General features: G+C 35.6%; 1 protein-coding gene across 2 annotated transcripts in view; it reads right to left on the bottom strand.

Moving 5' to 3' along the window:
• LOC125258247 (guanine nucleotide exchange factor VAV3) overlaps positions 1-25,479 on the bottom strand; it is a 69,906-nt gene that overhangs the window by 30,005 nt on the left and 14,422 nt on the right. For both annotated transcript variants that reach the window (XM_048175143.1, XM_048175144.1), the window contains exons 2-14: positions 21,407-21,465; positions 21,241-21,306; positions 17,300-17,408; positions 17,111-17,203; positions 14,813-14,881; positions 14,621-14,724; positions 14,437-14,536; positions 13,953-14,048; positions 9,629-9,697; positions 8,627-8,713; positions 6,971-7,056; positions 6,693-6,825; positions 4,167-4,276 (exon numbers count right to left, since the gene is read on the bottom strand). In XM_048175143.1, the coding sequence (XP_048031100.1) occupies positions 4,167-4,276; positions 6,693-6,825; positions 6,971-7,056; positions 8,627-8,713; positions 9,629-9,697; positions 13,953-14,048; positions 14,437-14,536; positions 14,621-14,724; positions 14,813-14,881; positions 17,111-17,203; positions 17,300-17,408; positions 21,241-21,306; positions 21,407-21,465 (1,181 nt within the window). The remainder of the gene's footprint in view (positions 1-4,166; positions 4,277-6,692; positions 6,826-6,970; positions 7,057-8,626; positions 8,714-9,628; positions 9,698-13,952; positions 14,049-14,436; positions 14,537-14,620; positions 14,725-14,812; positions 14,882-17,110; positions 17,204-17,299; positions 17,409-21,240; positions 21,307-21,406; positions 21,466-25,479) is intronic.

A 25,479-nucleotide genomic window follows, 5' to 3' on the forward strand; every position in this document is an offset into this window, starting at 1 on the left:
GGTTTTGTGTGTGTGTGTGTGTGTGTGTGAGTGTGTGTGTGTGTGGATGTGCCTTTTTTGGATATATATGACGTCTGAAATTTGGTAGATCACTTGTCAGATGTTTTATAGCATTTTTCATTTGCATTTTACTGATTGTTGCTGTCATCAGCCTGGAATTATAAATATATTTTCTCTCACTCTCTTTTCTTTTCTCACAGGTACACTGTGGAATCACTTATTTCGTTAGTATTTCATAATACAAAGATTTACTTTAATCTCTGATTCTCCTAAGAATAGTGAAAAGAATCAAATTAAAGTGAAGGAATATAAAAAGCCTCTGGATGGGTACAAATAACACAGAAGTCATATCATTGAAAACAGGATTTATCTTGCTTCAATTAAATAAAACTGTGAAATAGAAATATTCTAATGTGTAATATGACATCACCACCCATGTTTAAATATCAAAACAGAATCATTATTACTTTCAGTTATTTACATACTGAACTCTTAAAGGGTTAGTTCACCCAAAAATGAAAATTCTGTCATCATTTATTCACCCTCAAGTTGTTCCAAACCTGTACAAATTTCTTTCTTCTGCTGAACACAGAAGAAGATATTTTGAAGAATCTGGGTAACCAAGCAGTTAGCCATTGACTGCCAAAGTATATTTTCCATACTATGGAAGTCAATGGCTATCATCAACTGTTTGGTTACCAGCATTCTTTCAAATATCTTGAAATGATGATAACAGAATTTTCATTTGTGGGTGAACTAACCCTTTAAAGTACAGTACTTTAACAAAAATAGTTTGTTTAAAGAACCCCCATTGTGCTTTCTCGGATATTATCTTTCATGTAGTATGTAATATAGCTGTTTGTGAATGTAAAAGGTTTGCACAGTTTCAAAGATCAAAGTGTATGATAAAATTGGGATAAAAATTGGTCTCCCAAAAGAAAGAACCAATTCTGAATTGCCTGAAACGAGTCGTCCGTAATTCCAGTCGTACTTCCTGCACATATCCACGTAGCCTATAGTCTTCATTTGCAAACAACTGTTCGTATCACTGTGTATGAAGTGCTGAGGAAGCCTCCAGAGCTGAAATTCAGATATAGCAATGGGTGTTTTGTTTCCGGCACGTGCTGTAAGCGGTAGACCAATCACAACAGACTGAGCCATCTGACTAATCAGAGCATAGTAGGCTCACAGAAAGAAGGGGTTTAGAGAGACTGAATCCTTTATTAAACCGTTTCAGACACTGGGCAATGTATATAATGAGAAAATTAAAGTGTATTTTGACCTTGGATGCTTGTAAACCTATTGTAGGAAACCTCCAAATCAAAATTTGGAACCTTTAAATTAAGTATCATACGGGGCACTTTAAAGGAACAGTTCACCCCCAAAAAAAAGACATCTATATCATTATTTACTCATTCTCATGTTGTTCCAATCCCATACAAATTTTTAAAATAAGCTTTAAAAAGAGTAAAATTACCAAAAAATGAACATAAAAGTGCTCCATGTGCTATATTGAGACTGTCCTCCAAAAAAAACGACCTTATAGGTCATTTTTCAACCACCTTATTACGACCTATATTTACGTTTTAAAGTCATGCGCCCTCTAGCTGGTGTAAAAATAATGGCAGTGTCGTGTTACATCTGTCGTCATGAAATGGCATATGACTGTCATTACCAATCAAAATGCGTGTTTATTTAAATGCAATGTGTGGACTTTTTACACCATTTGTCCTATTTCCATTTAGCAAAACTCGTTTTTTATTAACGACTACAGCCACCCCACCCCTAAACCTACCCTCAGTGATATATAGTGCATATACACTTTATGAGCACATGCGTTCCCTGGGATCGAACCTATGATCGCATGATCACATGATTGCATATTGTTATATATTGCAATGCTCTGCCAATTGAGTTACGCGAAACCCGAAATATGACTCAGATAAAAGGGAACAATGCATTAAAGGTGCCCAAGAACGTTCTTTCACAAGATGTGTGTCTCCTGAATGTGTCTGTGAAGTTTCAGCTCAAAATACCCCATAGATTTTTTTAAATAAATTTTAAAAAACTGCCTATTTTGGGGCATCATTAACAATGCACTGATTTACACTCGGCGCCGCCCCCTTAAATCGCGTGCTCCCTGCCACACCAGCTGTCGACTATATTACAGCGCATTTACAAAGTTCACACAGCTAATATAACCCTCAAATGGATCTTTACAAGATGTTCGTCATGCATGCTGCATGCATGCTTCGAATTATGTGAGTAAAGTATTTATTTGGATGTTAAAGTTTTATTCTAAGTGAATTTGAGGCTGTCCTCCGTGGCTAACGGCTATTGCTACACTGTTGGAGAGATTTATAAAGAATGAAGTTGTGTTTATGCATTATACAGACTGCAAGTGTTTAAAAAATGAAAATAGCGACGGCTCTTGTCTCTGTGAATACAGTAAGAAACAATGGTAACTTTAACCTCATTTAACAGTACATTAGCAACATGCTAACGAAACTTTTAGAAAGACAATTTACAAATATCAGTAAAAATATCATGCTATCATGGATTATGTCAGTTATTATTGCTCCATCTGCCATTTTTCGCTGTTGTTCTTGCTTACCTAGTCTGATGATTCGGCTGTGTGCAGCTCCAGACGTTAACTGGCTGCCCTTGTCTAATGCCTTTTATAATGTTGGGAACATCATGGGCTGGCATATGCAAATATTGGGGGCGTACACCCCGACTGTTACGTAACAGTCGGTGTTATGTTGAGATTCGCCTGTTCTTCGGAGGTCGTTTAAACAAATGAGATTTACATAAGGGTTTGAGACTCACTGTATGTCATTTCCATGTACTGAACTCTTGTTATTTAACTATGCCAAGGTAAATTCAATTTTTGAATCAAGGGCACCTTTAAAATGAAAGTGTCCTGTTGTCGATAGGGGCGCAACTTTAGCAAACGCTCATATGGGTCGAATTTCATGAATTAAAATGAGTGTGTCCTGTTGTCGATAGGGGCGCAACTTTCGTAAACGCTTCTATAGGTCATATTTCAGGGAAGTGACAAACGACCTATATAGGTGTATTGGTTGGAGAACATGTTGGCTAATTTCCAAATCTTCTGAATCCATACAATAGGAACAAGCAAAGACTTTTTTCACTTGGCATCCACCCAGGCTCTCCTTGGCACGTTCCCGAGGGATCATGATCCTGTGTCCAATTTGTGACCGAACCATTATTTTGAGTCCTGTCTTTTCAGTGAGTCAGTTGATACAGTGATCTGGCCTGCGTTTCTCAAAAGCATTGTGAGCTAAGTTGATCGTAAAGACCATTGGTGGCAATGGTTCAATGATCTATTACTCTTTTGGGAAACACAGCCCTGAATGATTTGTTCACTGATGTAGTTCTTAGATTCAACTCACTGATCCATTGATAGCAATTCTTCAGTTCTTGAGGTGAAAATGATCAGTGAGTAGCATTGTTTTGTTGAAATTGGAGTCTGTTTCTAACACAAAGCAATAATATGACTTTATAAGATTTGGAATATAGTGCATGAGTACTTTTATTATTATACTTGTAAGGTGCATTATTTTTTGAAGCTTGAAAGCACCCGTCCCCATTTAATTTAACCACATGGGGAAACTAAGATTCTTTTGTGCTCCATGGAAGAGAGAAAATAATACAGGTTTGGAACAGCTTGAAGGTGAGTAAATAACTGAATTAAAGATTTTCTGTGAGATATTCCTGTAAGGATCAGAGAACAATGGTCATGCAGAGCTAATTTATGACAGGTTTTAAGAAACATTATAGGTCCATTAAAATACCAGCTTTAAAAGTGCAAAAAACACCCAAACATACAAAAAGAAAAGGAAAAAAAATACCTGGTATATACTCCAGTCTATCTGCAAAACTGAACCAACCTCTCTGAGAGAATGAAAACCCTTTGGGTCACATTATGTTTTATAAGGTACACCACTGCAAAAATGCTTGGCTAAGCAAGTCTGTCCTCATTACTGTGTTTGTTCTGTAAAAATATACACTAATGGTATTTTAGTCTTGAATCAGGGCCAGGACATACTGTCATAGCTAAATCATTCCTTTGTGTCTGTTGTCAAGACAGATAACAAACCTGAAAAACAACACAGTGCTGTAACACAAACACACATACTCACAATGCCATGCCGAACTGCTCCAGCCATTTCTTCTTCAGCTCCTTGGTTTTGAAGAAGAACTCAAAGCCGTTTTGACCCTGGTTGTGTGTGAGGTAGAATCCGTGGCACCACTGGAAGAGACAGAGAAGGCAAGAACATCCATGTTATAAATGCAAAACACACACACAGATAAAGCAAAGACAAACACCGTCTTAAGGCCTTTGATTCAAAACATCAAAGATGCTCTAACAAGGATGAGAGTACAAAGCATGATGGTTTGAGGGGGTCACTGTTGTTTATGCAAGACTGACGAAATGCTACCATCAAATCTAGCAGGGTCATCCTGTTATCGTCTACTAGCATTGGGCTGACGCTTACATCATATCGCAACTGATGTAGAACAAATGGAACAGATTTCATCACTTGAAAGAAATGACAGTGTGGACAGATAGATTTGAAAAACAAATCTTTTTTTGTGTGCAGTGTGAACATACGTATAATACAGTTCAATAAGCGGTTGCGCATCCTGACACTAGGCCTGTCTGTCTTAAATTATTTGTTTAAAGGTGCCATCGAACGTTTTTTTACAAGATGAGTGTCCCCTGAATGTGTCTGTGAAGTTTCAGCTCAAAATACCCCATAGATTTTTTTTTATTCATTTTTTTAACTGCTTATTTTGGGGCATAATTAGAAATGCGCCGATTCATGCTGCGGCCCCTTTAAATGTTCACGCTCCACGCCCACGGAGCTCGCGCTTGCCTTACACAGTGCATAAACAAAGTTTACACTGCTAATATAACCCTCAAAATGGATCTTTACAAAGTGTTCGTCATGCATACTGCATGCATGCGTCGGATTATGTGAGTATTGTATTTATTTGGATGTTTACATTTGATTCTGAATGAATTTGAGGCTGTGATCCGTGGCTAACGGCTAATGCTACACTGTTGGAGAGAATTATAAAGAATGAAGTTGTGTTTATGAATTATACAGACTGCAAGTGTTTAATAATGAAAATAACGACGCTCTTGTCTCTGTGAATACAGTAATAAACGATGGTAACTTTAACCACATTTAACAGTACATTAGCAACATGCTAACGAAACATTTAGTTTACAAAAAATACAAAAAATATCATGTAATCATGGATCATGTCAGTTATTATTGCTCCATCTGCCATTTTTCGCTATTGTTCTTGTTTGCTTACCTAGTCTGTTGATTCAGCTGTGCACAGATCCAGACGTTAATACTGGCTGCCCTTGTGTAATGCTTTGAACATGGGCTGGCATATGCAAATATTGGGGTCATACATATTAATGATCCCGACTGTTACGTAACAGTCGGTGTTATGTTGAGATTCGCCTGTTCTTCGGAGGTCTTTTAAACAAATGAGATTTATATAAGAAGGAGGAAGCAATGGAGTTTGAGACTCACTGTATGTCATTTCCATGTACTGAACTCTTGTTATTCAACTATGCCGAGGTAAATTTAACTTTTAATTCTAGGGCACCTTTAAATAAGAGATTTGGTTTTATGAAATAAATAAAAATGAAATTTTTACATTTTCTTAAGCAAAAATTTGCAGACACTATGCTACAGGGCTTTTAGTGTGTTGCTAAGGTGTTTTGTTTGGTTTCTAGGGCATTGCTAAGGTGTCCAGGATGATTGCTTAGTTGCCCAAGTAAAAAGAGCCTCTATGGCCTGGCATTATCATGCTTTCCATATCCAGATATTATGTACACTACCATTCAAAAGACTGGGGTTGGTAAGATTTTTAAATGTTTACAGTAAAAACAGTAATATTGTAAAATATTATTACAATTTAAAATAATAACTTAAAATGACTTTTATAATGTAATTTATTCCTGTGATGGCAAAGCTGAATTTTCAGCATCATTACTCCAGTCCTCAGTGTCACATGATCCTCTAGAAATCATTCTAATATGCTAATTCACTGCTCAAGAAACATTTCTTGTTGTTTGCTGCTTAAAATGTCTGTGGAAACTGTGATACTTTTTTAGGAGTCTTTAATGGATAGAAAGTTTAAAAGATTAACATTGATTTCAAATAGATATACATAAATAAATGTATATTAAATTAACTTAAATGAACACCTTTCCTCAACAAGTCGGACATTTCGAGGCATGATTCATGTCTGTAGCACAAGGATTGTTTAAATCACTAACCGCAAGTATTAGAAAAAGTAATAATGATGTTTACCTTGTATGTTTAAAACTTCAGCTTCATTTCTCAAAGACACTCTTGTACATGTAATATTTACAGAATTATCTAACCAATAATTGCCCTGGCACAGCAGCACGTAATGTATAGTAACAAACGACATCATGTTTTCTAATTTAGCTGTGTCTGGTGTCGGCTGCGTTCGTTAGCAGTCACTAGACGGTTTTTAATAGGAAACACCATCTGTGCGAATGAAAGCAGCTCTACTGCGGTAACTGATTATGGCACGACAGCATAACAGCACATTTGCTGCTCTCGGCTTTGGAGCAGCGAACTTTGGAGGCAATTAGGAGACCGGCTGCACACCTTTCGGTTTTCTCTTTCTGAGGTCGGGTTGTTGGTGATCTTGAAGGAGTGGAGGTCAATCACCTCCTTCATCTCATAGTTATCTCCTCGTCGTTTGCATACGATCACAGCGGCGTCAAACAGAAAGATGTGCCTGCAGCAGAAGAAAGGCAAAGATCAAAAGAGGAAGAGAAAATAAAAGAGTAGTGCCTGAGGGTGACACCTTCATAACCCTTAGGCCTTAGTAAAGACTGGCAGAGTTTCAGGCTGAGCAGTATTCCACACTTTAATCATCTCACCTGTCTTGTTTGGCTCGTTTGTCGACTGAAGCTACTCGCACTTCGCTGTCACCTTTCGGTCTTCCGTAGTTACGGAGAGACTGATTCTGCAGAACACAGAAATGGAGCAAACTCATTACAGACATGCTTGTACACTGCTAGGGGTCAATGCTCTTGAGTAAGATGTTTTTTTTCTCCACAAAAACTGTTCAAAGCTTCATACTGTCTCTGCTTAACTTGCTGGGGTGTAGCTAACTAAAAGTAGGGATGCAAATCAGTGCAGTTTTAGTAGTCTGACACCATCTCGGCTGTTTTTAAAATAGTTCAGCTTTTCCAGTAACATACAGTAGCTTTTTTCCCCCACTAAGTGTTCACTGAGTGTAGTGTGAATAAAGAAGCACACAACCTTTCAACAGAGAGAAATATTAAAATATGCTTTCCTTAAAAAGTTGCACTGCGAAGTGTGATTCATGTTAGTAAACTGATTTGTTTCAATGGTTAATGTTTCACTCATTCATTGTGAAGATCTTAACAGAGTTCCCAGAAACTGAGTGCATACATTTCGTGCATTTGTTGATGTAAAATATATATTTTGTTAAATACTGAACGAATACTGTTTTTTTTTTTTTGTATTGTTTAATTAGCAGTTTTAAAAACAAATTATATATTATAAGTGATATAATAAATAATTATTTATATATATATATATATATACACACACACACACAGGACTTGACATTAACACCCACCAACCCGCCAAATACGGGCAGATTTCAGCTGTAGCGGGTAAGACATCCACTCCCACTAGCCACTTTGGCGGGTTAAATATAATTTCAGCCTACAGCCAAATGAAAGGTAGCTAAGCTCGTCGTATCACAAAATTACAATTCAATCACAATTCTTTATCGATTAACTTGCTGTCAGTGAAGGCGGGATAGGCGGAATCGCGCTGAATGACACACAACAGAAGCGCTCTATCTCTCTCTCTGTCACGTGCGTAATCAGTTCTCCTTGCGCCTGAATGGTCAAATACACACACACACACACAGATGTCAAAATGACCATCGTGTGGAATATCTCATGTCAACACAGTCCGTTATGGCTTAAGTGGACATAAACTGGTGGGTAAAAAACTGAATATGCGTCAGTATATTACGTCCATACATTCAGCAGCCCCCAAATAAATACCTGTCATGTTAAATAAACCTATGTATCTGAAAAAAGACTTTTAAAAATTTACATATTTTAAATAAATTATATTACGTAATACTAATCAATTTAAACAATATCATAAAATAACAAAATGTCAAAAATAACTTAGTTATCTAATTATTGAAGTTAAGGTTCTTAAAATCAAACTTATACATGATAAAACTTCTACAAATAAATCTGAATTTATTTTGTAAAAAACATATTATTATTGTTTTAAAAAGGCGAATAAAACAATTTAAGATAACCTCAGTGAAATAAAATGTTGTTTCAGAGGCAGCAGACTTTTGCATGTGGAACACAATGGGGATATTCTCTCCTGAAAAAACTTACTGAGGTGGAAAATTTGTCTTTTTAGCTTATAATGAAGCTAGATAATTTATCAAAAGTGTAGTTTGACTACAGTAAGTTTCCCCATTAGTTTTAAATGAAGTGTGTGATATATATGAAGTGTGTGATTTAGCTCACAAGGTTTTCTATAGATTTCTGGTACTGGTCGATGTCTCGCAGAGTCTCGATGTCTCTCTTCACCTCATTGACATACTGGGCCAGATCCTGAAGAGATGGAAATGCAAACAAAACACCTTAACATTCAACATGCTTAGACTTTGATCTGGGTATAAACAAGGAAATCTTTCTATCCGTGAGCTAAAAATAACCATATTTCCTCCCCAGCTTCCTTATTGACAATGTCGCCCCATGTGATGTTTTCAAGGGACTCATTTCCGTCTAAAAATGTAAAATAAGATTTCGTGTCTGAAAGGGCGAGGCTGATTTGACAAATCTCATTGCGAACACAGTGCCCCCCCATCCCTGTGAGTGGAGTTTAGCGACTCATTCATCATCGCGTATCTAGAATAATCAGAGAGTCGGGGGGGCTGCTCGTGCTCGCCCACCGTGAGGATCTTTAAGGGGAGCACTTGAGGAGGTTAACCGCGTTAGCCGATACCCCAATCAATGCTAAGTGGCTAATTTATCCAAATGAAATCATCACAGCCCTCGGTGCAATCTGCACAATCTTCTCAGCTTGATTTGCCTCAATTAGCGGACGGTTACCTGTCAAGATGCATTCGGCACCATCTTGATCATGTCTGAGTCAAGAGGGCCGCATTGATTTTCTACGAAAGCTTTTCTTACGAAAAAGTTGATGTATGCCCATACAAAATAAATAGCTTTAAGAGAATGAAATTTGTCACTGTTGTAATTTCAAATTGAACAAGGCCTCTAATATCACAGAGAGATGGGTGATTAAAAGCCTGTTGGTATAAATTATGCAATGATGGGGAGCTAAATGTGCGTATGAGAGCAGATAACAAGGCCTAGCTGTCGGGTGAAGACTGTAGGAGGCCTCATTTGTCATTTTATGGTTCAAATGAGTGCTTACACTGTTGCAGACTTCTCAGTGGATTACTACTCACAAGTCAAAGCAACAGGCAGCTTATGAAAAGGATATTTATACAATCAACCCACCTTCATGGCGTCCAGCGCTTGCCGTAAATTACTCTTGTCTGTGGCATCATGGGTGTGTTTTACCAGCTCCTGTCAGGAAGGAAGAGAGATATGAGATGGTGTTCACGGCCCGTGTCTCGGTGTCTTATTATCACCAGATGATGATGAACGCAGCAGACAGTCAGATGTACGGGAGCGAAGCCGAGCCGGAGGACATCTGTCACTCTCGCACGCTCTCATAACTCCCACTCATAACCGTGAAAATTGTTTACCAACAATATAGAGAGAACATTTAGCAATAAGTCATCTAAAATGTAAAAACATTTTGTCTACTGAGAGTGTTGAATTAAGTTAACAAATTTGTTTTCATTTGATTTGAAAAAGGTTGTAGGTATCTTTAACTACTTTGTATGTACTCAAAAAAAATAATTGTGCAGTACAATGTAAGGTTTCATCGTAGGGCTGGACGATTAATCGGAAAGTAATCGAAACTGAAATTCAGAACCTCTAACCGACGTAATTTTCCCATGTCGGTTATTTTGTTTTTTTAATCCTTCCCCTTTAAAAACATAGCACGACTCTGCCCCGTCCAGTCAGTGGCATAAAAGCAAAACACGGAGGTGAACGCCGGTTCAACACCTAGTGATGGCGCGCGAGTGGTGAGCCTTGCGTCTTCCCTAAACTTTGTCAGTTGTATTTATTTTATGGTTTGGACATTCAAGCGATTAGACGATCGGATGTGTATTATTATATCGAGCTACCGCGTTCGCGCAGCTGCATTGTGGCATGAACATTCATACAAACAGTAGCTGCACAAAACGTGAAGATCGCGCGCACAGAGAGGAACGCAGATACTAGTTGTCAGCGCTGTCCTGTGATTTATCACTAAAGTAGCTTAGAAACTCAAAACTTATTAAAGCATTTATTTTTCTACTTTTGAAGGAACTATTAACAACCCACAGCTTCACAATTAATAGAGAGACAGTATGACTAATTCACACGCAATCGCTCTCATTACGCACTGGTACTGTGCTATCTGATTCACAACGAGCAGATAGTGACTAACTGCTGATAGTGAGCTATGTCAGGTCGCTCTTTCAATAGGAAAAAATATAATAATAGTCAAGCATATTTACAGTAGCCTACAAACCTTGTCAGTGAACTATGAGGGCAAAAAAACAAAAAAAAAACAAAAACAGAAACAAAATAATCGTTCATTAATCGTAATCGAGGTAAAATGTTTAATTAATCGAGATTTTGATTTTAGGCCATAATCGTCCAGCCCTATTTCATCGTATAGTTAGGTTAAGTATAGTTAAGTGCTCAGTGAAGAGCAGCAAAGATGTCTATTTACAACGTTTTTGAAGCGTTGATCACTGTAGCCAGTCACAGACATATCTGTTGAGTGCATGAACGCAATGGCCAATCAGAGGTGTTTAAGAATCCGCTCAACGGCGCTCAAAACTGAAGTCGGTATTTTTGACATACCCTGATTTATATATGGAAGTTTAGGTGATTTTTACTTGATAGGTTACACTGAAGCAGAATTTTACATGTGTTCATCAATCCCTCCTGGGTAAAAAAAGAGGTGAATCTGATACAATTTTAAAAAATATATATATATATTACAAGATTATACAAGGTAATTATGTGGCAAGCCTTAAAATACAATGATAATATAAACACATACATCGTGGCATGTCTTTAAATCTTACTTTCTCTTTTCCCCCTCACACACACACACACACACACAAGCTGAAATAATATCCCAACCTGCATCAGGTTCGAGAATTGAAATGAGAAGCAAAAGGTTTTTGTGGGGTTGAAATTGCCTTCCTGCTCCGGGATGAAGTAAACAAGACATCTGGGCCAGTCTGTAGGATAAGGGAGGGTGCTATGAATGTCCTTTACTCAGGTCTGATAAATGGCTTCCTTTTGGCCTAAGAGATATATTGCCATCCAGCACAAGCCAAATCCCCTGCGTCAGTCAAGCTGAACCTGCGCATTATTATCAGCAGAAAGACGGACATCACCTTATTTTTCATTCTCACTTCCTTCTACCCTCACACAGCGAAAGAGAGATATAGAGAGAGAGACAGAAAGGAGGTATGACACTAACACAGAGATTACTGCAGAAATAAAATGCAGCCAATCTCTTATCCAAACGTTTGCAGAATTCTAGGTGAATATCATTCAAACATGATTTCACAGAGCAGCATTGCAGTATTGTAAAGTCTGGCACCTTTTTATGTTCAATAACTGCCCAATAGCCCAAATTATGCTCAAAATTTGTCACGTCACTAACATTTCTGGTTGCTTTGTTTCAGTCAACCAATGCAAAAAAAAAAAAAAAAAAATATATATATATATATATATATATATATTACCACATTAAACTGATATTTACTGGCTTAGTTGGAACTATTTCTTAAAAGCACTTATTTATAACTCTTACTTCCTGATTTATGAACATTACTTTGACTTCTTTACATGGTTAAAGTAAAAATCTGACAAATTTAAACCTCAACATACAGTACAGTTCAAACGTTTGGGGTTTGTAAGATTTTTTTAATGTTTTTATAAGAAGTTTCTTATGCTCACCAAGGCTGCATTTATTTGATCAAAAATACAGTAAGGATGGTAGTATTGTGAAATATTGTTATAATTTATAAAATAACTGTACATTTTAAAATGTAATTTATTCCTGTCATGATCTTTCAGAAATCATTGTAATATGCTGATTTGCACCTCAAGAATAATTATAGTATTATTATCAATGTTGAAAACAGTTGTGCTTCTTAATGTATTTGTCAAAACCGTGTTACATTTTTTTCAGGATTCTTTGATCAAATTTAAATAGAACGTTCAACAGCATTTATTGGAAATAGAACCTTAGCTATGTAAAAAATTTACTCTCACATTTGATCAATTTAATGCATCCTTGTTGAATAGAAGTATTAAGTTCTTTAAAAAAATAATCTTACTTGCCCAAAGTTTTAGGGTTTGAAAAAAAAAAAAGTAATCATTTGGAGTAAATGAAAAAGAATAATTTATTTAATTTGAATATTTAAATATTTGAATATTTAATAATAGATTATTTATGAATTATTTTCAATATAACTCGTTATGTAAAGCTGGTTTGCTCTTTCTCTCACTGGCCAAGGCTTTCTCCAGCAGAGCAAAGAGCAGAGAAAGACAGTCTGTCACACGCTAGCCTGCTCTCCAGAGGGGCAGCAGACAGACAGACGCTCTATCTGCACCGCCTGCCCCACACACACACACACACACACACATACACGCGCGCACTCCCTAAACCCACAGCTGGCCAGATGGGCAGGGAGGTGAACTGAGCTGTGGACAGCCATGCAGGCATGCTAAGCAGACGCTTGCACACACACACACACACACACACACACACAGAAAACACCTTCGCTTTTCTGTCCACTGAGAGCCAAAAGGTTCCTGCAACAGCAGGAGGATCGTGGTGGCTTCAGTCTCCACACGCTACACACATCTCCCTCTCCCTACTTTTCTATTTCTCTCTCGCCTTCGTTCACATTCATTTCTAAATCCCCTCATAGCTGGGTCATGCAGTAGACCTAACGTGTGATGGACAGAGACACACTATGAAATATTCATGGCAGACTGCGTGAGATGTTTGTGGAATAGGGCCAGACCAAACATACACGACTGGATAAAGCATGCTGCTTCTCCATTATGTGGATTATACTGCCTCTACTGGAGGACTGTGGATTATACTATACTGCCCCTACTGGTGGATTTCATTCATGGATTATGCTGCTTCTACGTAAAGACAGACACCACTGCCCCTAGTGGACATTAGTAATCATTTAAAGACAACATGAAAGAAGAACTGACCCTATGATAAATGCTTTAGACTCTTAAAGCAATATAATAATAACTTTTGCCACCTCTGAAATGACTTTCCTTCAATCAGAACCAATTTCTGATGGGCTATTGCTAATAATATATTTATAATTATATATAGTAATATTCTTAAACTAAATATTAAACTATATTATTATTAATACATAATAATTAATAATAATGTGATAATAATTAATAATATATCAGTGTTATATTAGTATCATTTAGATACTATTATAGTTTTTATTAATATTTTGAATTAGTTTTTATTTTTATGTCCATATATATATATTTAGCCTAACATGTTTAATCTAATCCCACTACAATATTATTACTACATTATAAAATGTCACAGTATAGACATTATGCATTTTAATGTTGTCTTTAAAGTACTTATTGAAGACTCAGGTAAAACATGTTGGTGTAGAAGCAGGAATACAACAAAATAATTTCAAACCTGTAGGAGCAGATGATACTTCAGAACTCTCTGCATCGGAACAACTAGCAGATCTCTCAGAGTAAACTTCCCATTGTTGGCTCGTTTGGAACATAACTGAAATTAATAAACAAAAACCACATATGTCACTTTTTGGGTAAAAAAAATGATATTGGTAAATAAATTACAAAAAATGTTCTGTACTACTCTCAACCACCAGGTGGCAGAGTCGAACAGCAAATCAACTACAGGTGTTCAGTTTTGGTAGTGAAAAATAAAAACTACTTTCATAAATCATTTCATGACAGAAGAATTTCTTTCTACCATGCTGTACAAAGGATATAAATTACTTAGTGTTAGATACAGTCAGTTAATTTTAGGTTATAAGATAAAAGTTCTTAACATACCTAATAGTTCTAACAAAAAAGATTTGAGCTTTTAATGCTTTTTTTTCATGGAAAGTGCCAGTGAGATGTTTCATGAACACAGTCTGACAGTGTCTTACCTCTAACATCTGCCTGACGTCCTCTCTGTTCTTACAGATGTCATCCAAACACGCAATGGCTGATTCTACATGACTGCAGTATTTCCCATACAGGACTAATCTATCACACAGGAAAACAAGACACGTGTGAGAAGAGGAAGGAGGGTTTCATTTCTTAAATAGCTAAAGAGAATAAACTGATCACCTTTCTTTGTATTTTATAAAAATCTGGTGCAGGTTACTGGCGTTATGCATAAGGACTGAATCCTGAATCTCCCTCAGAAGACTTGTGTGCACTTTCACAAGGTCCTGTTGCGATATAGAACATGAAAACATGAAGCAATCACACACAGATTCAAGCTAAATTCTGTCCTCCATTAAAGGTTTTGTGACTCACCGGTATATTGATGAACACTTTTTCAATATCCACACCAGACAGTGACTGTCCCAGCGGCTTCATAAAGAACTGAAAATAATAATGAAATATAAAGATCAAGAAGCTGATATGGCCAAAGCTAATACACAATCAAGATATATTGCAATATAATGAATCTTTGACCCATCATGGAAATTTACCATGGTTTTATTATACTGTAGTAACTACAATGGAAATGTTGTATATTCATAGTAAGATTTTAAATTAAATAAATAAATAAAAACAATAACAATAAAGCTATACTGCAATATAATGATTCTTTGAACCATTGTGGAAGTTTACCTTTTTATTATTAGTAACTACAACAGAAATGTACGGAAGCTTGTTTCCGCCACTGAATAAAAAATAAAAAAGGTAATTAAGACTTTTTATTTCACAGTTCTCAATTTTCTCAGAATTGCAATATAAACTCGCAATTCTTTACTTTTCTTACAATTCTGACTTTATAACTCGCAACTGCGAGTTTACATCATGCAATTCTGAGAAAAAAAATGTCAGAATTGTGAGATAAAAGTTGCAATTACCTATATTTTTATACAGTGGCTGAAACAAGCTTAGTAATGTGTATTTTCATACTAAGATTTAAAGGTGCCCTCGAATGAAAAATTGAATTTATCTTGGCATTGTTAAATAACAAGAGTTCAGTACATGGAAATGACATACAGTGAGTCTCAAACTCCATTGTTTCCTCCTTTTTATATAAATCTCATTTGTTTAAAAGACCTCCGAAGAACAGGCGAATCTCAACATAACACCGACTGTTACGTAACAGTCGGGGTGTACGCCCCCAATATTTGCATATGCCAGCTCACGTTTCCAACATTATAAAAGGCATTAGACAAGGGCAGCCAGTATTAACGTCTGGATGTGCACAACCAAATCATCAGACTAGGTAAGCAAGCAAGAACAATAGCGAAAAATGGCAGATGGAGCAATAATAACTGACATGATCCATGATAACATGATATTTTTAGTGATATTTGTAAACTGTCTTTCTAAATGTTTCGTTAGCATGTTGCTAATGTACTGTTAAATGTGGTTAAAGTTACCATCGGTTATTACTGTATTCACGGAGACAAGAGAGCCGTCGCTATTTTCATTTTTAAACACTTGCAGTCTGTATAATTCATAAACACAACTTCATTCTTTATAAATCTCTCCAACAGAGTAGCATTAGCCGTTAGCCACGGAGCACTATCAAACTCATTCAAAATCAGAAGTAAACAATATAACAGTATACAATAGTCACATAATCCGACGCATGCATGCCGCATGCATGACGAACACTTTGTAAAGATCCATTTTGAGGGTTATATTAGCTGTGTAAACTTTGTTAAGGCACTGTTCAAGGCAAGCGCGAGCTCTGTGGGCGGAGAGCACGGGATTTAAAGGGGCCGCAGCATAAAATCGGCGCGTTTATAATGATGCCCCAAAATAGGCAGTTAAAAAAATTAATAAAAAAAAATCTATGGGGTATTTTGATCTGAAACTTCACAGACACATTCAGGGGACACCTTAGACTTATATTACATCTTTTAAAAACATAATCTAGGGCACCTTTAAAATAAATGGAAATTTACCATGATTTTATTATACTGTAGTAACTACAGTGGAGATGTTATATATTCATACAAAGATTGAAAGTCAATCAATCAATAAAAACAACAATTAAAAAAATCTATTTTGCAATATTATGATTCTTTGAATCGTTGTGGAAATTTACCATGGTTTTATTATAGTAACTACAATGGAAATGTGTAATTTCATACTAAGATGTAAAATAAATGGAAATTTACCATAAATAAATAAATAATAACAATAATAATAAATAACATTTATTAAAATACTTTTTATTTAAACTATGTTAGCAGTACTTATCGTTTATAAATGTTTAAACTACTTTTTTATATATATTTTCAAAAGCATAGATTTTGTTTCAGAATCTTTTTGTCATTTTAATTTCTTTACAGTAATTTGATGATAATGGTGGCTTACAGCAAGTCATCAGAGGGAAACTGTAACAATAACTGTAGTTTCTATGGTATTTGTATAGAAGTATCATGGTAAAATTTCGTAGGGTAAGTTACATTGATCTAAACATGGTAAAAAATAAGATTCATCCATTGTTTTACCTGTGGTTACTATGGCCTTAATAAAATACCAAAGTTAATTATGTGTTCCATTACATTTAGCAGACACTTGGCAGATCACACACATTACATTAATGGGTCTGAGTGTGCAGTTGTAAAAAGGCCTCACTTTCTCAATGGAGTCCAGCGTCTCTGTGTATTTCTCCTCAGTCTGTTTGATTTCCATTAGACAGCAGCTCCTGATGTCCGTCTCAGCCTGTTTCTGTAATTACAGCAGCAAGAGAGAGCGAGACAGAGGGCATTTTATGACTCGCAAACCTAAACATGTTTACTCGTAAAAGCATTTTGGTTAGCTCACCTGTGGTTGTACCAACTCAACCTTCATCAGGTCTTCATACACCTCTCCACCTTCATCATCATCATACACACAGTCGTAGAGATCTTCCTCATCTTCAACACCATTTTCACTGAGACATACACACCAACAACATTTAGTGATTCTCCGAAGGTTTTAGTTTAATGTATAAACGTTTTGATTACAAACCAAAGACTACAGTCAGATGAAGTTGGTTTAAAATAAGCATAGAGATATAGATGGATGATGGAACAGAAAACCCCCTAAGAGAACAGCATGTGTTCAAATGCTTCAGCATATTCGATATATGGAGAAAAAGACCTCTTCTGGAAATTGCCCATGAGGGGTTTAAAATGATAATGTTTCCCTGTTCTAAATTAAACACACGGTTTTCAGCTACAGCAAAAGAGACTTTATAGCAGAGTCAGGCCTTAAAATCACTCAGATATGTTCTCCAGATGGGTAAAAAAAAGAGAAAGAAACTGTTGATCTCTTTCCCTAACCATGTCTGTAGTTTGAATCTATTACGAAATGCCTTCAAGGAAAAGTCTCTTTCTGACAGGGACAAAATCGTACTGGCACATCGCCCTCCAGGGAAAAGCACTCAGCAAACACGTTTCATATGAACAAACCATCACATGAGGAAAACAACCCTCTGCTAGAGGGCCTCGTGTGTGTATGTGTGGTTAAGAAACAGATGGGATGAGGTCGAGCCAAAACATAGTGACAGCAACATCAATATTTGCTACGCATAATATCAAATTCTCAAGCATGTCATATGAGGAGAACAGACATTTCTGCTGATGCTACGTGTTGCCAACAGCCTGACAAACTACGGCCCGCTACTCAGTAGAATCTTTCATGTCATCAGAAGCAGTGCTGTTATCATTAACTAAAACTTGCAGACAGACTACAATTTTATAAAAATTAAAAAACAAACAAACAAACAAACAAAACCTCATACATAGTCACAGTAATAACTGAATTAAATTTAGTATCATCTTTACTATCATCTTCTGACAAATCTAACATTATTGATAAAGTGACATTTTAAAGACTATGGAAGCTTGTTTCTGAGCTGAGTTTACATCTCAATTCTGAGTTTATATCTCACAATTCTGAGTGTGTATCTTGCAATTCTGAGTTTGTATCTCGCAATTCTGAGTTCGTATCTCACAATTCTGAGTTCATAACTCTTTATTCTGAGTTTGTATCTCATAATTCTGAGTTTATATCTCGCAATTCTGAGTTTATATCTCGCAATTCTGAGTTTATATCTCACAATTCTGAGTTTGTATTTCACAATTATGAGTTCATAACTCTTTATTCTGAGTTTGTATCTCGCAATTCTGAGTTTATATCTCACAATTCTGAGTTTGTATCTCTCAATTCTGAGTTTGTATCTCGCAATTCTGAGTTCATAACTCTTTATTCTGAGTTTGTATCTCATAATTCTGAGTTTGTATCTCGCAATTCTAAGTTCATAACTCTTTATTCTGAGTTTGTATCTTGCAATTTTGAGTTTGTATCTTGCAATTCTGAGTTTGTATCTCACAATTCTGAGTTCGTATCTCGCAATTCTGAGTTTGTATCTCGCAATTCTGAGTTCATAACTCTTTATTCTGAGTTTGTATCTCATAATTCTGAGTTTATATCTCGCAATTCTGAGTTTATATCTCGCAATTCTGAGTTTGTATCTCGCAATTCTGAGTTTGTATCTCGCAATTCTGAGTTCATAACTCTTTATTCTGAGTTTGTATCTCATAATTCTGAGTTTGTATCTCGCAATTCTGAGTTTGTATCTCATAATTCTGAGTTTATATCTCATAATTCTGAGTTTGTATCTCGCAATTCTGAGTTTATATCTCATAATTCTGAGTTTGTATCTCACAATTCTGAGTTTGTATCTCATAATTCTGAGTTTATATCTCGCAATTCTGAGTTCATAACTCTTTATTCTGAGTTTGTATCTCATAATTCTGAGTTTGTATCTCGCAATTCTGAGTTTGTATCTCATAATTCTGAGTTTATATCTCGCAATTCTGAGTTTGTATCTCGCAATTCTGAGTTTGTATCTCATAATTCTGAGTTTGTATCTCGCAATTCTGAGTTTGTATCTCGCAATTCTGAGTTTGTATCTCATAATTCTGAGTTTATATCTCGCAATTCTGATTTTGTATCTCGCAATTCTGAGTTCATAACTCTTTATTCTGAGTTTGTATCTCATAATTCTGAGTTTATATCTCGCAATTCTGAGTTTGTATCTCGCAATTCTGAGTTCATAACTCTTTATTCTGAGTTTGTATCTCATAATTCTGAGTTTATATCTCGCAATTCTGAGTTTATATCTCGCAATTCTGAGTTTATATCTCGCAATTCTGAGTTTGTATCTCGCAATTCTGAGTTCATAACTCTTTATTCTGAGTTTGCATCTCATAATTCTGAGTTTGTATCTCGCAATTCTGAGTTTGTATCTCGCAATTCTGAGTTTATATCTCATAATTCTGAGTTTGTATCTCACAATTCTGAGTTTGTATCTCATAATTCTGAGTTTATATCTCGCAATTCTGAGTTCATAACTCTTTATTCTGAGTTTGTATCTCATAATTCTGAGTTTGTATCTCGCAATTCTGAGTATGTATCTCATAATTCTGAGTTTATATCTTGCAATTCTGAGTTTGTATCTCGCAATTCTGAGTTTGTATCTCATAATTCTGAGTTTATATCTCGCAATTCTGAGTTTGTATCTCGCAATTCTGAGTTTGTATCTCATAATTCTGAGTTTATATCTCGCAATTCTGAGTTTGTATCTCGCAATTCTGAGTTTGTATCTCATAATTCTGAGTTTATATCTCGCAATTCTGAGTTTGTATCTCGCAATTCTGAGTTCATAACTCTTTATTCTGAGTTTGTATCTCATAATTCTGAGTTCATAACTCTTTATTCTGAGTTTGTATCTCATAATTCTGAGTTTGTATCTCGCAATTCTGAGTTTGTATCTCGCAATTCTGAGTTTATATCTCATAATTCTGAGTTTGTATCTCACAATTCTGAGTTTGTATCTCATAATTCTGAGTTTATATCTCGCAATTCTGAGTTCATAACTCTTTATTCTGAGTTTGTATCTCATAATTCTGAGTTCACATCTCACAATTCTGAGTTTACATCTCTCAATTCTGACTTTATTTCTTGCAATTCTGAGTTCACATCTCGCAATTCTGAGTTTACATATCGCAATTCTGACTTTATTTCTTACAATTTTGAGTTCACATCTCACAATTCTGAGTTTACATCTTGCAATTTTGACTTCATTTCTTGCAATTCTGACTTTATTTCTTGCAATTTTAAGTTCACATCTCGCAATTCTGACCTTATTGCTTGCAATTCTGAGTTTATATTTAGCAATTAAATTTTCTCAGAATTGTATATAAACTCACAATTAAGAAAGGTAATTGTGACGTAAAGTAATTTTTGTTTAAATTTTTTCTTGCTATTGTGAGTTAATAACTTGTAATTCTGACATTTTTCTCAAGATTTTGAGATACAAACTCACAATTGCAAGTTATAAAGTCCGAATTGTGAGATTTAAACTCATAATTATGAGAAAAAAGTCTGAATTGAGAGATAATAACCTTTTTTATTTGTTATTCCATGGTGGAAAAAAGCTTCCATAACATTATGATAAAACCTTAACTAATAAGAAAAATCTCTTCATGTGTTAATAACAACACAGTAAAAGTTGTTTTTTACACATATGTATCTGAGGGTATCTACAGGAGAACAGTATGTGTGTGGCACACATTATGCCATGACTCAACATGTTAACATCAACCTTCTCCTGTGCCCCAGCCTGAGGCTCCTATATCTCTCCTAACAGATACCGCACAGTAAGCTGAAGGTTATAATATCATCTTGTTTCTGCAGAGGAAGACAAACAGACTCACTCTATCAGATCCTCTAGATGGTTATAAATGTCTTCATCCTCAACACTCTCTTCTGTGGGAAATGGCCTAGAATAGAAAGAGAGAGAAGGAGAAAATATGCATTTTCATCTGCACTCGTAAAAGAGTTAGAATTTTTCATTTCTTCTTTTTTTTTTACATACTGTACCTTATTCCAGTCTGCTGTGCAATGTGTGTATGAGAGAGTTTGGACAGTGTGTCCATAACCTAAAAGAAAAAGGCAAGAAAAATACTCATTATTTGTTAACTAAGGGATAATATACAGTCATACAGTAATTATGGCAACTATATATGTGCATTAAAATATAAACAGGCCAATTTATTTAAAACCTTATTATTATAAAAACCCTGTCAAGTATTATATAATGAAAAATATGTGTGTAAATGTCAGTTATGAAAGATTGTGTTACAAAGAGCACATCATCTTCATGACAGAAATAACAGCACTGCAATATTACTACCAGTAGGGGTCAGTGTGAATCAACATTTCAATGCCGTTCAGGTTTACATGCACAATCAGCCTCTGACATGAAAATATGAAAGACTGATTCATCATCATCTTTTGTGCTCACCAAGAGTGTTCACCTCTGAACTTCCACACAGCTGCTTATGAGTGCTGAATAATCATGAAGCTCTTCATATCATTTGACTCATTCAACACATCAACGCAAGGTTTTACGGTCAGGTCATGCACATGTTTTTGCACAAGTGTGCAATCAAATGCAAACAAACAACAAATATATGCATAATTAATTAATACTAAAACATAAAAATCATAACTTGTTATATTGCATAATTTTCAGCTGTATTTAAGGAGATGTCCATATCTATGATGAGCACAAGGGTAGTTTGAGTATTCGAACCCGCTGCGCCTGGGGAAGATGTGTTCAGAAATCAACTGCAGTCACACCAGCTCAGCTGAACTCTGCTGTGTGCATGACAACTGAATTACATTATGAATACAGAGCACAGCCTGAGTCAAGCAGGCAACTGCCAATCCATGCTGTATGTATAAATACTCTGACCGCTTTGCTGAGAGAAAGAGAGAGAAAGATATCTTTCCAGATTCAAGTCTTACAAAGAGATCAGATCCAGTGCATTTGATCTTATGTGCAATCAGCTCTACATTATTGGAGGTAGAAGGGATCAGTCAGTTTGACCTTTTGTGAATTAATGTGTCGGGTTTGCAATTTTGGGGGGCAACCTAGAAACCTTGACTGTAAAACCCTACCTTGTGGTTCCCATAAGAATATCAACTTCATATATGCACTAAATGATGTTGTCAATGTCTTAAAGGTTCTAAATCTGTAAGGTTTTCTTTCTTCAGCAGAACACAAAAGGAGAAGTTTAACAGAATGCCGACACTGTTCTTTTGCATACAATGAAAGTGAATGGTGACCAACCTTTTAAGCTCAAGAAATGATAAAAAGTACCATAAGAGCACCATAAAAGTCCATATAACTAATATTAAAACTATATTTTAATGGTGATTTCTTGTTATTTTTGGTGATTGACAGACCCTGGTCACCATTCACTTTCATAGCATGCAAAAGAGCAGCACGAACATCCTGTCTAACATTTGTTTTTGTGTTTTACCAAAAAAAAAAAAAAAAAAAAAAAAAAAAAAATCAAAATCATACAGGTTTGGAACAAGTAAATGATAAATGTGTTTTTCTTCAAAAAAGCAAAAACTCTTGACATTCTGTAACCTCACTAACCCTAAACACGTAGGTGGAATGTGAAGCTGGATGTCTGTCTGTTCGTTCATCTTATATACCGTACGCTGTGTTTGGGAAATCTCGGCTGGGATTTCCACCCTCCCACCCTCATATCAGCACCTCGCTATATTGTTACATTTCAAAACGGAAATTACATGATTTGTATTCAGGCCTGTCGCAGTAAGTTCCACCTGGTTTGGCAGTAAACATGCTGCAAAGATCATGGATGCAGACACATCAGTGCTGATAAAAGACGCACATGCGAACACAGAAAATTATAAAGTTAAAAGAGATGAATGGTTTGTCTGGCTTCCTGTTCAGGCGAGGAGCTGTACACTATGGTTCAGACGAACGGAGAAAATCTCAAAGGTGCAAGTGTTCATACACTGTACAAGGATAAGAGCTATTCACTGTGTCTCTCATTAAAACCAGCACAGCACAGAACAGGAAGACCAAAAATGGAGCTGGTGCAAAATAAGCAATGGTTACTTTCACTTTCAAGAGGTAACAAACCATCAGGCCATGTTTCATCATAGCAAAAAATAGCACAAGAGCTTTTTATATATGGCACAAAGTTAAAACATTTCTAAGAGTGCTAGGGAAAATTTGAGCGCCTGACAAGCTGCATTTAGAAACGGGAAGGTACATTGAGAGTTAAAGACAACTGGAAAAAGATTTACAAAACAGAAAGAAAAGCCCCTTTATTACCAGAATTTGACTGCATCCGTGAGGGCTTACGTAACAGGCTGAAGAAGAGGAAAGGGTGGAAATAGTAGCTAACAGGTGGCGTGCTTCAAAGACCCCCTGTAAACCCAGCAAAAGTGAGTCAGGGTGGATCCATGACCTTAGACTGTTTCCTATGGATTCCAACAATAGTGGGAATGTTTCTCTCTCTGTGAATGTTGAGAGGCTTGCCTCTGAAAAAGATTGTTTCTGTTTCTTCTAAGTGTGCAAAGATGAAAGTTTTCAGGTTGGTTTGTAGATGCACATTCACTGAAGTGACAGCAGTAAGATTTCGCTATGACTCTTAAATGTGCTCAGTGAGTCTAGTTTCATGTTCTAAAAAAAACATTGTAGCCTTTCTCCTTATTTATAATTCAATACAAAAAAATTGCACAAGAACAGAGAAAAGAGAAAAACATACGTTTTTCACATAACTTTTAAATAATCAGGTCAAATCTGCTCGTGATTTGTTTGAAAACAACTATATAATTAATATAATATAATATAATATAATATAATATAATATAATATAATATAATATATGTGACCCTGGACCACAAAACCAGTCATAATTCGCACGTGTATATTTGTAGCAATAGCCAACAATACATTGTATGGGTCAAAAGTTTTTCTTTTTATTTCTTTTCATAAATATATCAAAAACATATTTTTGTAAGTCATATGCATTGCTAAGGACTTCATTTGGACAACTTTAAAGGCGATTTCACAATATTTTGATATTTTGATTCCAGATTTTCAAATAGTTATCTCGGCCAAATATTATCCTATCATAACAAAACACACATCAATGGAAAGCTTATTTATTGATGTATAAATCTCAATTTAAAGAAACCCTTATGCCTGGTTTTGTAATATAATATAATAATTTAAAAATCTGTTATAAATATATATAAATACATATATTTTTATTATACACACACATTTTATTTTATATATGTAATTAATTAATTAATTTATATATATTTATATCTAAATATATTAATGTATGTATAAATTAGTTACACATAAAATAAAATGTGCACATGTGTGTGTGTGTGTGTGTGCGCGCACATGTTTTATTTTATATGTAAAATCATTAAAAGCTACTTAAAATGTCCTAATTGAACTAAAGCCTAATCCTGGCTTAATCTAAGTCCGGTCTGTAAAACCAGGCCATACTAATTTATTTATAATTAGTATATATAAATTAAGGTGGCCTGGTATCACAGACAGGGTTTAGTTCAATTAGAACATTTAAGTAGCTTTTATAAACGTACCTTAGAAAAAAAAAAAAAAAAACATTACTGGTGTCCATCTCGAGACAAAACAATGGAACTGATATATTTTAAGATATACCAATGTAAGTTGCTTTCAATTAAAAGTCTGTGAAACTGGGGGTAGATGTGAGGAAAATCATCCTCACAATGCCAGATTTGCTGACATCAGTTAAACAAAGTGGACTGAAGTTGAAGAACAACTCTGAACAATGTAATTAACACACATTAAGGAACCACAGTCTCTGAATCACAGGCACCAGGCCCAGGGACTTCCAGGGAGATTTACTGGTGTTTTTAAACACCATCTGATTAAAACTTACATACGTCAGCCTCTTGTCAATGAAAGGAGGCGCTTAACCTTCAAAAAATGTGGACTGTCAACACTAGAAAGTCTAAATGTTATGTTATTATATTAGGACATTATTTGGGGCATGTCTAAATACAGTTTGATTTACGTGACTGTTATTTTCTAGCAATAAAAAAATTAAATAAACATCTATTCA

The sequence above is a fragment of the Megalobrama amblycephala genome, linkage group LG22 (assembly GCF_018812025.1).
Source record: "Megalobrama amblycephala isolate DHTTF-2021 linkage group LG22, ASM1881202v1, whole genome shotgun sequence".
Lineage (NCBI taxonomy): Eukaryota > Metazoa > Chordata > Actinopteri > Cypriniformes > Xenocyprididae > Megalobrama > Megalobrama amblycephala.